Here is a 12,924-nt window from a genome sequence, read left to right as displayed (position 1 = left end):
TCGGCAATGCCACCGACGCCTTCAACAGCGCAACCCGTTCCTTCCTTTCTCTTCCTCCTCAACGTCGTTCGATAGGTGCAGATCAGCCAAACCCTCTCCCCCCTCTCGCTCTCACCTCACCTGCACCCAACGCAGGAGAGAAGCACGGCATTAGAAAAGGAAAGCGCCGCGGCTTTCTGGTAAACCATTCTATTGGAGCCGAGCTGCTCTCACACCCAAACACACACAGACAGACACAGACAGAAACACGTTCGCCACTCCAACCACTACGCAGCGGCCGTCGCCTCAGTCCCGGACGGCTTTGCGCCTTTAGTGGAAGTGTGGCGATGACGGTGTGCCCTCGCCGCATCGCCTGGGTCGCGGCTGACGGGCGACGAGGCGCGGCGCGGACGCATCATCGTGATCTTACGCATCGCGCCCATCACCTGCACGGCCACCATGCGGCCCGGTCAGCACGCCTGCGATGTTGCCCCAGTACTCTCCGCGCTCCCCACCGACGGCGCGGCCTACGCCTGCACCGACGGCACCTGTCAGCGTGACGGTCACGCGCAGCGCCACCTGCTTCGCGATTGCATCCAGCGGACGCTCGACGTCCCTGCGAATAGCAATGCGGACGGTGTCCATCGTGATGTCGCCGAACAGCGTAATGACGTCGCGGCGGAGGCTGTCCTCGAATGCGCACACACCAGATACGCGCGTTTCCAAGAAGGCGACGTCCGACGTGGCGGGGCGCGGCCCGAGAAGACTGCTGACGAAGGCCGGCACTCGCAACGAGCTGAGGACCGCGCCGACGTAGCGCTGGTGCAGACGGGGGTAGAGGTCCCACAAATAAACGGCCGTGTTGCCGTATTCCGATTTGCTCTCAATAAAGGCGCAGGCGAGGCCGGTCTGGCAGGCAATACGCGCCAGGCGATCCGCGTACATCACGGCGGCCCGCTTGCCAGAGGCGGCAAAGATCTGCACGAGCTCCTCGAACGTCACGTCCGTGCCGGCGTCGACATGCTTGTCTAACTGCCTGTTCACGTCGTTCAGCGCGGGGAGCAGAAAGCCGACGGTGATTGCCAACGCAGACGTGTTCTCCATCACCCGCTTGCGAGCCAGCGACGACAAGGAGTAGCCGTGGTGCGGTGCCGCACGACCGCCGCTGAGGGGGAGCGCGTAGCTGTTCGTGGCTGTCTGCAGCATTGTGAAGGCAAAGCGAAGCGAGTCACACCAGCTGTAAGACGAAAGGCGGAAGAAGATAACACGCACCGATCGAAAAAGGCGATCGAGAAAGCACGGACAGAAAAACGCTGAAAACACCTTTGCTGTGGGCCGGCGGTGCACGGGTGTACGTAGAGGAGCGGGGAGGAGTAGAAGACGACGGTTTAAGCAGTAAGAGGAAGACAGACAAAGCGGTACTTCCCGGGGCGACACCTCTCACAGCACACCTCTTGGCTTTGCTTTCTGTGTTTTCATCGTCGTTCGCACCTCCGGCGATTCGGTGCTCGCACCGTCTACTTCGAAAAAAAAAACCCCAAAGGAGGAGGGGAATTGCTTCTCCCTCTTCGATTCTCACGGTCCTTTCATTTCTTCCTCCGATGCTTCGTTGATGACAGAACAGAACAAGAAAAAAGGTGGATAAGCGCGCGGAGGAAGAAGGCAAAGAAAAGCGTCGCCTCCGATGCCCTCCGCAGCGAGACGTAACGACAGTGAAAATCGCACGGAAGCGCCAAAGCAACACCGAACCCCGCGTAATGCAGGAGACCGCGCATTCTCTTTCTCTTATCACACAGTATTTAGTGGTGTGTGTGTGTGTCTGCGGAGGTGCTATCCAATGCTCTTGTCCCTATCTCTACCCCACTCTTGTTCTCCGAGCCTGCACGCCTTCCTCTTGATTCTGGCCAAACACGACTCTACTTATACAGAGAGGGAAGCAAACAGAAGCAGCGTCTTCTATGGAGTGCTACACAAACGCGTCCGCGAAGCTGTTCATTCTATGGAGGCTTCAACAGCGACACCGTCCAGTGATGACAAACAAAGCAAAGGAAAGAGAAGCAGTACGTGTACACGCATACAGGCAGACAATACATATATGTATGGATCTATGTTGCTAATTTCATATTCATGATTGAATTTCAATAGGTTGCATGGAGGCAAACGAAGACGGCGTGCTGCCCTCGGTGGGAGGATTGGCCTTGGTCTCTGAAGAACCCGCAGGTGTGGAAAGAGAGCCGCCTCTGCCGCTGCGGTCCGCCTGCGACATGGGAGACCTCACCCCACCGCTGGGCGGGATGACCGTAACGCGACCTTCCCTGCCATGCGAAGGTCTCGTTGCATCGTGCGGTCTCACCGCGGCTGCATCGTCATCATCGTCAACGTCGTCGGAGTCGTCGGTGGAGGGAAAGACAAACCCCTCTCGCATGCCGAGTTGCCGCAGCAGCTTCTTAATATGGAGGAGCTCCTTACGGTGCTGCGTCATCGCACGCATGTTGGCGCCGTAGTGCTGCACCTTCGCCTGCAGTTCCTTCTTCTCATGCTCCAGCACGCCTAGCTTTTGCTTCAGCGCCTCATTCGTCGTCGTCAGCTCGTCCATCGCCTTTTCTACCAGCACATACGGACTGTTGACGTTGTTCAGCGCGTCGCGCGCGCCGTCGAGCGCAACTTGCAGTCGAGCCACCTGAGCCTGTTTGAACTCCAGCTCGTGCTCTAATGATGAAACCTTATTTTCCAAGTAAAGACAGCGTTTTGTGACGACGAGAGAGTGGGCGAGCTTGCGAGAGCGGGGCAGGGCAAGCCAGCTCTCGTACGCAGAGGCCCGCGTGCCGAGGCTGCCACCATCTGCGCCGGCGACATCGGCCACCGAGCCCCCGAAGGCCAGCTCACCGTTCGCGGAAGCCGCTAAGTTCGAAATAAAGAGCTCCGACTCCATCTCGAGGTCGCCGAGCGTCTTCAGCTTCTCCTCGGACGCACGCAGCGCGCTCTCCAGCTTCAGCACACGCTGCCCGTAGTCCAGTTTCAGCTCGTAGTACTCCGCTTTGAGGATGTCGAGCTTTTGCTCGGAGCACTCCGCGTTTGCGCGGTAACGTTGCGTGTCCATCTCTGCCTCCTCCAGCCGCACCGCAAGTCGCGCGACTTCATCCGTCTTCACCTGCGCTGTCAGCTTGGCCGAGAGGTACTGCTCCTGGTCCACGTACATGGATTTGTTCTTCGCCTCTAACGAGCTCAGGAGGCCCTCCAACTCCGCCACGCGTGCCTGCTGACTCGCTAACTGCTGATTTCGCTTTTCGGTTTTTTCCTTCTGACTGTCCCCCTGCGCCTCGTACTCGGCGAGGCGCACCTTCAAGTCGGCATTCTCTTGCTGTAGCTGTGCGACGGCGGTACTCAGCTCCGCTGCGCGTTGCGTGGCCGCCTGCTGCGATGTACGAAGGGAATTCAGCTGCCGATAGATGCCGAGTTTGATGGTGTCGACGAGGTCGCGCTGCGGCTCCGGCAGCGCCTCTATTCGGTTGTATTCTGCCTCCGCAATCGGGTTGGACAGCTGAAGAAGAATCTGCGTCTTTATGTGGTCAACCTGGTTCTGTGTCGCGTTGATGCGGTCCTGCAGGTACACCGTCAGCGACGACACCTCCACCTCGCGTGACTTTAAGGCGGTGTTTTCGTTCTGTAGAAGTCGAATTTCCTGCTGCTGCTGCTCGAGGCGACGCAGCAGCTGCTTTGGAGAGCTCGGCAGCTGGTGCAGCATTGCGCGGATATTCTCATCCGTGTAGCGACGGGACTGCTGGACAAACGGGGCGTCGTGCTCCTCGCGGTCCTCCGCGCCTGACGAGGACGCTGCCCCGGTGCCGGCAGGCGAGTTCGACCGGGTGGTGGTCGTGGTGGTCGCCGTCGTGTGCCCGCTGGGTGAGGGTGGAAGGTCACCACGCGGCCGCCTCGCTATTTCCGCCTGCCCCTGCGGCATTACTGCAGCACCCGAGAACACGAAACGAAAAGAAAAAGGAAAGGCAGAAAACGGTGAGGCTCGGTGCACTCGTTGGTGAACAACCGAAACGACGCGTACGGCGTACGAAGCGCGTGCAGCCGTCTGCAGTCACGGGAAGCACTCGAAGGCTACAGGCAATAATAGCAGCAAAAACAAATATAGAAATATATATATATATGCAGACAGCACTTCGCTTTACCGCTTCGACGCTTTTCTTTTCGAGAAGGTGAGAAAGTGCAATAAAAGAAGAGGAGGGGGGAGACAACGCAAGTGAGGAGGGAGATGTGGAGGACGAAAACAGTGAAAAAAAAACTCGGTTCGTGTGACAGCGGTCTCGTTGATATGCGCCACGGGAGAGAGAGAGCGACGAGCACCGCTCTCCCGCAGCGCCGTCCCTTCGTCCTGCAAGAAGCACCTCCATTTGGTCTCGAACCTTCAACGGTTTCAGCTGGTCACCCAAAGTCTTACTTCCGTCCGCTCCCCTCAGATGGAAGCCAAATCATTCTTCTCGGTTGATATTTTTCTTTCTTGTTTATTTTTTAGAGGACACGAGATAGAGAGGGCGAGAGGCCTTTTGCGGTGGGATCGATGACCGACGCAAACCCTGACGTGATGGAGCCAAGAAAACGAAGAAGAAAGAAAAGACTCGCTGAATGGATTGGGTGACGCGGTGCACCGTCACTGCAGCGACGCCACATTGACACGAGGACGGTTTGGGCTCACTTGGACCGCGCACCTTCACTGTCTCTCGGCCATGAAAGAGGAAGCATATAGAAGAAAGAAAGCAAACGAGGAAAGAAATCTATTCCAGACAACCGGGGCTACGAGAACACACCTCGTACGTCGGTTATGGAAAGCACAACGCAAGAGACACGCCGTGCGGTGGCTGCGACACCCTGCGTGTGGCAAGTTAAAAGAGAGAAGGACGGACAGTGCCACGAAGATGTCCATGCGGCACCACATGCAGACTGGGAAAGCTCGTCGTTCGGGTGGTTGTTGTTGATGGTATTTTTCTTTGTGGGGGATGGAACGAGGGGCGCACGAATGAAACTAAGAAAAGAGTGAAGACGCGAATGAACACTTCAAGGGGGAGCGACGTGGCGACGCACGAGCAGCGGAAGCGGCATCACGAACTTCTACGTCAGCAGCGGCAAACGAGAAAGGCCACGGACACGGCAAGCAGGGACAACAGTTTTTATACACAGGCGGTACGAAGGACGGAGAGCGCCAAAAACATATCCACAGACGAGCATTTGGAAAAAACACCAAACATAACAACACGGGCACCCTCTTCATGTCTTGAGGAAGCCGTTGGGGCGCGCTCTCCTACCAATTCCCGCAGTCCGAAATCAAAGAGTCCAAAGCGCCACGAAGTGAAAGTAGAGCGAAAAAAGGGGGAAAAAACAGTTGCGGAGGCGCCAGCGCCACAAACTCCGTAGATGCATTCTCTTTGTGTGGAGCGACACGCAACGTGAAGAGCGCTGGAAACAGCTGGGGAGAAACAGAAACAAAAAACAAGACGATAAATATGTAAATGCGAGACGCGAGTTTGCCGCCCAATGAGCGCAGCGAGCAAATCAAATAATAAACAAAAGCAGAAGCGCCAGGGAAAGATCGAAGGAAACAAAAAAGAAACCCTAGAGGGGCTTGCACTCACGGCACGAGCTGTAGCCTTTCTCCAACGCCTCGGCGATGGACTGCTTGCGCAGGTTCTGCGGTCGCACCTTTTGAATCGTAAGACAGTCCGGGTTATGAAATGCAATCCCGTTTGGCGTCGTGTACACATGCCGTTGGAGGTTCGCCTTCCTCCAGATGTTCCGCCTTCCGGCAATGGCGACCTGCATCGCCTTCAGCATCGGATCCTTGTGCTCCACAGAGCCGCTCGGCTCGTAGAAGACCGCCAATCCTTCCTGCAGCAACGAAATATTCACGCACATGTAGCCCGGTTTGCCAGCGACGGGGTTGGCGATAAAGACAAAGGCCAGAAGACGGTTGTAGCGGTCCTTCTTCTCGTCGGCTTGGAAGCGCAGCCAAACCCTCGAGCCTGGGGGGCACAGCGACTTCACGTAGTCGGCCGCCTCCTTCGCATACGGCTCCTTCGCCTTCAGCTCCGGCGCGTCGATGCCGAGCAGCCGCACCCGAGCGCGGTTCTGCTCGTGAATGGTCAGCGTGTCGCCGTCGTAGACGTGGTCGATGGTGGCCTCCTGCACATCAGACGGCAGTGAAGAGAAGAAGGCGTAGTTCACTTGCTCCACGTCACCGTTCTTCTTCCCCGCCGGGTGCGGCGCGTCGCGGCAGCACGTATTGCCCATTTCCACACCTCTACAACGAATGGTACGGAGGGGTCCACTAGAATCCGTTGAGCCCGCACCGTTGGTGCAGCAACACCAAACTACAAGTACGATGTGTGATGGGGCACCGCAAGGCAGCAAACTGAGATGCGGTCCGTTGATCTGTCGAGGAAAACGTGCACGCGCACGGTGCGATGAGAAGGCGGAAAGCAAAGAATTCAAAAGAATAGAAAAGAGCGTGCTCATTGAATACCTTGAAAAGCCGTCCACGAACGGTGCGGCGGAGAAGCCACGCGGGATGCTGTGCCGTACTCCGGAGTAATTCGTTCTTTGAGAAACTGCCAGAGGAAATCCGCCTTTTGAATACGACCATTGCACAAAGACGGAAAACATCAAAGAACTTGCTCTATACACGACACTCCTCTCTTCTCCTTTTTGGTTTGTGTAACTCCACGAAGATGCACCGTGTCGCGCACCCTCTAACAAAGGCAGAAAGGTCAACACCGCCAAGGTGAACTACGGTGCAGAAACTGCATTAAAACTGGATGCATCTGTCCTTCTTCACCCCCCTCCCCCTCTCCCTCCTTCCTCTCACGGTGCTGTCGCTTTACACGTTCGACGGGAAGGAAGAGAAGTCGTCGAAGTAGCTGAGCGGCAGCGTCACGTCGCCCAGAAAGCGGCGCTGCTCCTCGCGCAGTCGAGTCGCCACAGCCCGCGAGTCCGTCAGCTGCTGCCGCAACGATTCGATCTCGGTTGACATCAACTCGACCAACTCCGCCTCCTTCTCTCGCCGCACCAACCGCATCGGTCCCTCGCGAGCCTTCTGCAGACACGCCTGAATCCACTCCAGCGAAAGGGCCGTCTGCGTCTCTGCGTCGGCGCGATCCGCGGCGGGGCCGGTTCGTGTGCCTGCTGCGCCTCGTGCGTTGCTGAAGTCTTCAATAGTGCTGCCGCTGCCACCACCGCCGCTGCGAGCCGCCGGTCCCCGTCGAGCCGCGGACATCTCTTGACTGCCGCGTGCGTTGGAGCTGATCACTGAACTCACCGCCGGTGCATCCACTGGACGATGGATGAGCAGCCCCGCGGTCCACGGACGACGACTCGCAGCCGTCATGCTCACCTGCTGCTCCAACTCCGCTATAGCGTTCTCTAAGGTTTGAACCTCAACCTCGTGATCCGCCTCCAGCTCCTCCATGCGCCGCTCTGCCTCTCGCCGGACCTGCTCGACCACGCGCTGCTGACGTGCCACGGACTCTCCAAGGCGCTTCTCTGCCTGCTGCGCCGCCTCTACCTCGGCCGCTACCGCACTGTGCTCCGTCTGCAGAGTGGCGGCGAGTGCCTTCAGCACCGTCGTGCACACGAAGCACACGTCGGAGTCGGTAGTCAGCAGATTGCCTTCTGCTGAGGGCACGGCGGAGTTGGTGGAGAGCGGCGGAGACGCCGTCAGTCGCGCAAACCGACGCCACTCTTCTACGGCCGCTTTCAGCGGGTTGGGACTGCGCACGGGAGCTGCACGAGCACCATCCTTCACGTCCTTTCCGCCGCTGCTGGTGACGACTTCAGCCACCCCACTTCGACGTGCGCTTAGTCGCTCATGCACGGCACTCAACGCCTCCGTGAAGCCCAGGCCGTCTTCAGATAAAGCGCGGCACAGCCTCTCCAGTTCTGCTCGTGCCACCTCCTGGCCTTCACTTCTTTCGATAGACGACGGCGAGACGGGAGACGAGGCTGGCGGCGACGGCGACAGCTGCACGTTGCCGTCGCCGACGTGTCGGTCCAAACGGGCACGCTGCCGCTGCAGGCTTTCAAGCTTCCGTTTGAGCAGCGCAACCTCCGCGGAGGCCTCACGCAGGCGCTCATCTGCCTCGTTGCCGCCTCCGTGAGCCTCGTGTGCGCTTGGCGCCGACGCAGCAAACGCCGTGCTGTTCGCCGGAGTGGAGTCGGCGGGCAGCGGGCTCGTCGCGGCGGTGCCGGCGGATTCAAGTCGTTGAAGCTGTTTCGTGAGTATCACGTTGTCGGCGTGCAGACGCGTGCGCCTCGCCTCGTTGTCCCGCAGCGCGGCTTTGAGGCGTTCCAGTTGTGGCTGCAGTTCGTCCTCGACGTAGCCGTGGTAGCGTCGCAGGAGGTGCCGGAGATGGTGCTCCTTCTCGCTGCCACAGTGCGACGGGCTCGCATTCCGCCGCGCACTTCCTTTGCCGAGCTGCGGTGCGGTTGAAAGCGGCGCTGGAGTAGACGTCAAGCGTCGCGTGCTCCTTCGCGGACGGCTGCCGCGGCACGCGATCGTTGCCACGAGTAGACGTCTGCATTGGCGAGGACGCCAGCGAGGTACCCGCATCTTGGCGTGCAATTGCAGAACTCGGTGAAGCGGCCGGTCCGACGTCCTTGTCGTCCCCACTTACCCAGCTGGGGTCATAGAAGAAGAACGCATCGTCGTTCGGGTGTGATGCCACGCTGTTCGTCTGCTCCTTTCCTAAATGACGTGTATTTCGCAGAGTGGCTGACTGCCGCCCGTCGTGATATCGTGCCGCCGTGCGCTCGGTCGCATGAATTGCATCCGCAGAACGGTGAAGCGGCCACCGTGATGCGTACACGCCGCCATCATCATCATCATCAACGCGGTCGTCATCGCGACGGTCGATGCTCAAGACATTGGTCGGGGATGGAATGCGACGAGAAGGCCCTCTGTAATACAAGAGCTTTCCTCCAGAGGAAGAAGACGACCGCGGCTGAACAGAGGGAGTGTGCTGCGCTCCCCCGCACGTCGGAGACGCACGAGTACTCATTGAGAAAGGAGGGAGAAGCTTTAAAAAAAAAAACAGGAGGATGATTCAGCACCTCGCCGCGGCAGCTACCACAAGGTGACTGCTTTAGGTTCTCGCCCTGCTGAAGCGCGAAGGGAGCCGTCAGTGTGTCAGAAAGTGGAATAAAGAAAAGGGGAGGGAGGGAGAGCAATGGCGCATGAGCGATGAATGAAGCACGACGCACAGCTGTGAGGTAAACAACAACGAATACTCAGCTCAATGTGAGTAATAGCGATCGCTAGAACTACAAATGCAGAAGGCGCGATGCTTCTTCATCGTTGCTGGCTGCTCGGTAGCACAAAGCGGTCTAGAGGCTTGGAAGCATGGAGGCCGTTCACCGTTGCGCTGACGTGCATCTTTCCCTGCCCTTTCACGTAATGCATGTCACACTACGCAAACAGGATGGTTTGTTGCGGCTTCGAGAGCACTCTCATTTAGCGTGGTTACCTTGCCGTCTCCGCACACGGTTCGATAAAGACTGTACCGACATTAAGAACAAGTTCACAGTCTTGAAGAGCTGCTGCAGATGTTTCCTTTCCCTTTGTTTTTTCTCTTTTGAGTCGCGCCACCTGCTCCCCGTGGCGAGTTAGAGGGGTTTAAAGTAGAAACAATATTAATGAAAGAAATGGTAAGAGAAAGCATTCCTCTCGTGGCGACGAAAGCGGCAGAAGCCAACGCTCTCTTTGTTCTCTGAAGAAAAAAAAGGGGGAGGAAGGTGCTTCCGGTTTCGTCCAACGTTGTGTGGAGGTCTCTCGGTACGGTTAAGGCACGCATAAGGCTTTACAGAGAGAGAGAAAACAAGAATTAACACGTTCAGGCGATGTTAGCGTGGGGCCGAAGACGCGCATCCGCAGGTGCATTTGAACCCTGGAGCGAGGAAGAAAAAAAGATATGTATAAATGAAACGGAAAACGCCGCGGGTGCACAACAATGAAGACGACCTGGTCACGCCGCTCCGTTTCTTGTCCCCCTCGCCGCTGCCGCAAAGACGAAGAACTTCGACGGGCCCTACAAGTGCTGACGGATTTCTTTTGGAAGTGCATGCGTCTTTCAAGTTTTGAAAAAGGAAGGAGAATAATTATCCTTTGCGTATACAGAGAGCGTATATGTTTTCATTTCTCTTCAGATCTTGGACACAATCCCCATGCCGCTGCTCGTGCCGATGCGGCTCACGCCCGCGCTCACGTACTGCGCCGCCGTGCTGCGGTCGCGGACGCCACCCGCCGCCTTCATCAGTGCCGCGTTGCCCACCACCGCCAGCATGATGTCCACCACCTCCGGGGTCGAACCACGCGTGCTGAAGCCCGTGGAGGTCTTCACAAAGGTCGCACCGGCAGCAACGCACAGGATACACCCGTCGATGATCTCCTCCTCCGTCAGCAGGCAGGTCTCGAGAATAACCTTCGACACCGCCTTGCCCGCCGTGCACACATCGCAGACCGCCTTGATGTCCTCGAACACGTACCGGTAGTCCTTAGACTTCATCTTGCCGATGTTGATCACCATGTCCACATCATGCGCGCCCTGTTCCACCTCCTCCTTCGCCTCTGCCGCCTTCATGGTGGAGGTCATCTGGCCAAGGGGGAAGCCGCACACACAGGCCACATGCACGCCGGAGCCCTTCAACAGCTTCGCGCAGCGGGCCACGTTGCATCCATTCACGCAGACGGCCTTGAAGTGAAACTTCTTCGCCTCGTCGCACAGCTGCGCGATGGCGGCATCGTTGGCGTCCGCCTTGAGCTGGGTGTGGTCGATGTAGTCAGCCAGGTTCGCATTCACCGGCACGGGCTTGCGCCAGGAGCCGTCCGTCACCTTCAGGTGCGGAAACTTATCTTCCAGGTTCGGCAGGTCGAGTTCTTTCGAGAGGAAGCGGATGCGCTCCAGAATCTTGCCGTTGAGCTGGCCGGTGTAGCCCGGGCGAGCAGTCATGTGAAGGTCCGTCATTGTCGTCGATGTTCTTTGTTATGTTTTTAAGGTTGTTGTCGTTTACTTTGCGGATGTTTATTGCTGTGAATGCTGATGTTTTGCTTAACGAAGGTGTCGCTGCTAATCAAAGGAGAAGGATGCAATTATTTTTGATGGCCGTGGTGGGAATGGATGATGATGATCTACGCTCGTCAACGGAGAGGTGATTAGGAGAAAGCGAAGTGGGGGATGCATAAACGAAAGGTCCGGGAAAACGGACCTGCGGCGCAGCACCACAACGTGGAAAGAAGTCATCGACCGCGGGAAAGGGAAAAAAATATGGCGTGCAACGCGTGGCCACGTGAGGCCAGATAATTGTATTTTCGTACTCTGAATGTCATGCGCATTCATCAACCGCAGAAGAGAAGGAAGAAAGGGCAAACTCAAAAACGGCCCTCGTATCGGCAAATACGAAGCGGCAAACGTTGAACATAGAAGAGCGGCTTCGGCGACGCAGCGTAAGCGCAGAGCAAATAATAATAACAATCAAACAGACCTTTTGTGGTCGATCCGCCGGCGTAGCGCTCCGCGCATTCCGTTCACTGTGCTCCTTCGCATGTGTGGGGTTTTTTGCGCACACGCTGCCTCCACCTGCACGTTGGGGTGACTGAAAATGGAAAACGCGTCCGGACAGAAAGAAAGAGAGAAAAAAAACGGTAGCTGCGAGGGAGTACTTCTCCGCTGGCGCGCGATGGGATTAGAAGACGTCAACGTCTCTCCGTTCGCTATTCTTCTTAGCAGTACGGCACGTCACGAAATGGTGCAGATGGCGACACCGGCGCTCGTGCCGATACGCCGCACACCTGCGCGCACGAACTGCAGAGCCGTGCGGCGGTCTCGGATGCCGCCGGAGGCCTTCACGAGCGCCGCGTTGCCCACCACGGCCAGCATGATGTCCACCGCCGCGGGTGTTGCGCCTCCGGTGCTGAAGCCGGTGGAGGTCTTCACGTAATGCGCGCCGGCCGCCACGCACATAATGGCCGTGTCGATGATCTCCTCCTCCGTCAGCAGGCAGATCTCGAAGATGACCTTGGTGGTCACGTGTGGCGGGCACGCCCCGCACACCGCCTTGATGTCGTTGTAGATGTAGCGATAGTCCTTGTTCTTCAATTCAGCCACGTTCAGCATCATATCCATGTCGAGAGCACCGTTGTTCACCTCATCCATCGCCTCGGCCACCTTTACCGCCGTAGTGGTCTGGCCCAGCGGGAAGCTGACCGAGCCGCCAACCCGCACGCCGGAGCCGGCCAGCAACTCCACACACCGCTTGACCTGCGCGCAGTTTACCGCAACGGCCTTGAAATGAAACCTCTTCGCCTCGTCGCACAGCTGCACGAAGGCCGCGTGCGGGGCGTCCGCCTTGAGCTGGGTGTGATCGATGTACTCCGCGAGATCGGCGTCGTCTGGAATTGAAGCTACCCTGCGCCAGGAGCCGTCCGTCACCTTCAGGTGCGGAAACTTATCTTCCAGGTTCGGCAGGTCGAGTTCTTTCGAGAGGAAGCGGATGCGCTCCAGAATCTTGCCGTTGAGCTGGCCGGTGTAGCCCGGGCGAGCAGTCATGTGAAGGTCCGTCATTGTCGTCGGTGTGTGCTTCCTTTACGAAGTTGGTGGCTATTACTTGGGGGTGTGGTGAAGGTACGACGCAAGCAACTGTGGTGCGTGCGTGTATGTATATATGAAAAGACTCTTCGAATGACACGTAATCCCATCGAAAGAGAAACGACAAAAGTTGGGAAGAAAGAGAAGAAAAAGTGCGCGATAAGCGGAGGAAGTGCGGGGGAGCTGCTTGAGTGGCTTTCGCCGCACGCAAGGCCTCGTTGCACACGCGCACACACACACACACACACACACACACACACATATATATATATATATATATATATATATATAACTAACTAACGTACGT

The 12,924-nt window shown here is 57.4% G+C and overlaps 6 protein-coding genes across 8 annotated transcripts; all 6 read right to left on the bottom strand.

Moving 5' to 3' along the window:
* Positions 1-405: 405 nt before the first annotated feature.
* ABB37_01980 (putative mitochondrial hypothetical protein) lies at positions 406-1,309 on the bottom strand (the record flags this gene model as incomplete). Its single annotated transcript, XM_015798698.1, has 1 exon — positions 406-1,309. Exon 1 carries the CDS (start codon positions 1,183-1,185, stop codon positions 406-408), a length of 780 nt encoding a protein of 259 aa, XP_015662176.1. The 5' UTR covers positions 1,186-1,309.
* A 795-nt stretch (positions 1,310-2,104) lies between these two features.
* On the bottom strand, positions 2,105-4,177 carry ABB37_01979 (hypothetical protein; the record flags this gene model as incomplete). The annotated part of the gene is made up of 1 exon (XM_015798697.1): positions 2,105-4,177. The coding sequence occupies exon 1, from the start codon at positions 3,938-3,940 to the stop codon at positions 2,105-2,107; it is 1,836 nt and encodes a 611-aa protein (XP_015662175.1). The 5' UTR covers positions 3,941-4,177.
* A 1,421-nt stretch (positions 4,178-5,598) lies between these two features.
* ABB37_01978 (hypothetical protein) lies at positions 5,599-6,416 on the bottom strand (the record flags this gene model as incomplete). Its single annotated transcript, XM_015798696.1, has 1 exon — positions 5,599-6,416. The coding sequence occupies exon 1, from the start codon at positions 6,271-6,273 to the stop codon at positions 5,599-5,601; it is 675 nt and encodes a 224-aa protein (XP_015662174.1). The 5' UTR covers positions 6,274-6,416.
* A 443-nt stretch (positions 6,417-6,859) lies between these two features.
* Positions 6,860-8,587, bottom strand: ABB37_01977 (hypothetical protein; the record flags this gene model as incomplete). The annotated part of the gene is made up of 1 exon (XM_015798695.1): positions 6,860-8,587. The coding sequence occupies one exon, from the start codon at positions 8,585-8,587 to the stop codon at positions 6,860-6,862; it is 1,728 nt and encodes a 575-aa protein (XP_015662173.1).
* Positions 8,588-10,175: 1,588 nt separating this feature from the next.
* Positions 10,176-11,163, bottom strand: ABB37_01976 (putative mitochondrial deoxyribose-phosphate aldolase; the record flags this gene model as incomplete). Of its 3 annotated transcripts, none has more annotated exons than XM_015798692.1 (1): positions 10,176-11,163. In XM_015798692.1, exon 1 carries the CDS (start codon positions 10,995-10,997, stop codon positions 10,176-10,178), a length of 822 nt encoding a protein of 273 aa, XP_015662170.1. In that variant the 5' UTR covers positions 10,998-11,163. The 3 variants fall into 3 exon arrangements, with proteins under 3 accessions (XP_015662170.1, XP_015662171.1, XP_015662172.1); XM_015798693.1 differs by having other exon boundaries at positions 10,176-11,101; XM_015798694.1 differs by having other exon boundaries at positions 10,176-11,082.
* Positions 11,164-11,768: 605 nt separating this feature from the next.
* ABB37_01975 (putative mitochondrial deoxyribose-phosphate aldolase) lies at positions 11,769-12,706 on the bottom strand (the record flags this gene model as incomplete). Its single annotated transcript, XM_015798691.1, has 1 exon — positions 11,769-12,706. Exon 1 carries the CDS (start codon positions 12,591-12,593, stop codon positions 11,769-11,771), a length of 825 nt encoding a protein of 274 aa, XP_015662169.1. The 5' UTR covers positions 12,594-12,706.
* Positions 12,707-12,924: the final 218 nt, after the last annotated feature.

This window comes from Leptomonas pyrrhocoris (genome assembly GCF_001293395.1).
Source record: "Leptomonas pyrrhocoris isolate H10 chromosome Unknown, whole genome shotgun sequence".
Lineage (NCBI taxonomy): Eukaryota > Euglenozoa > Kinetoplastea > Trypanosomatida > Trypanosomatidae > Leptomonas > Leptomonas pyrrhocoris.
This window is presented reverse-complemented; position numbering and strand designations above follow the sequence as displayed.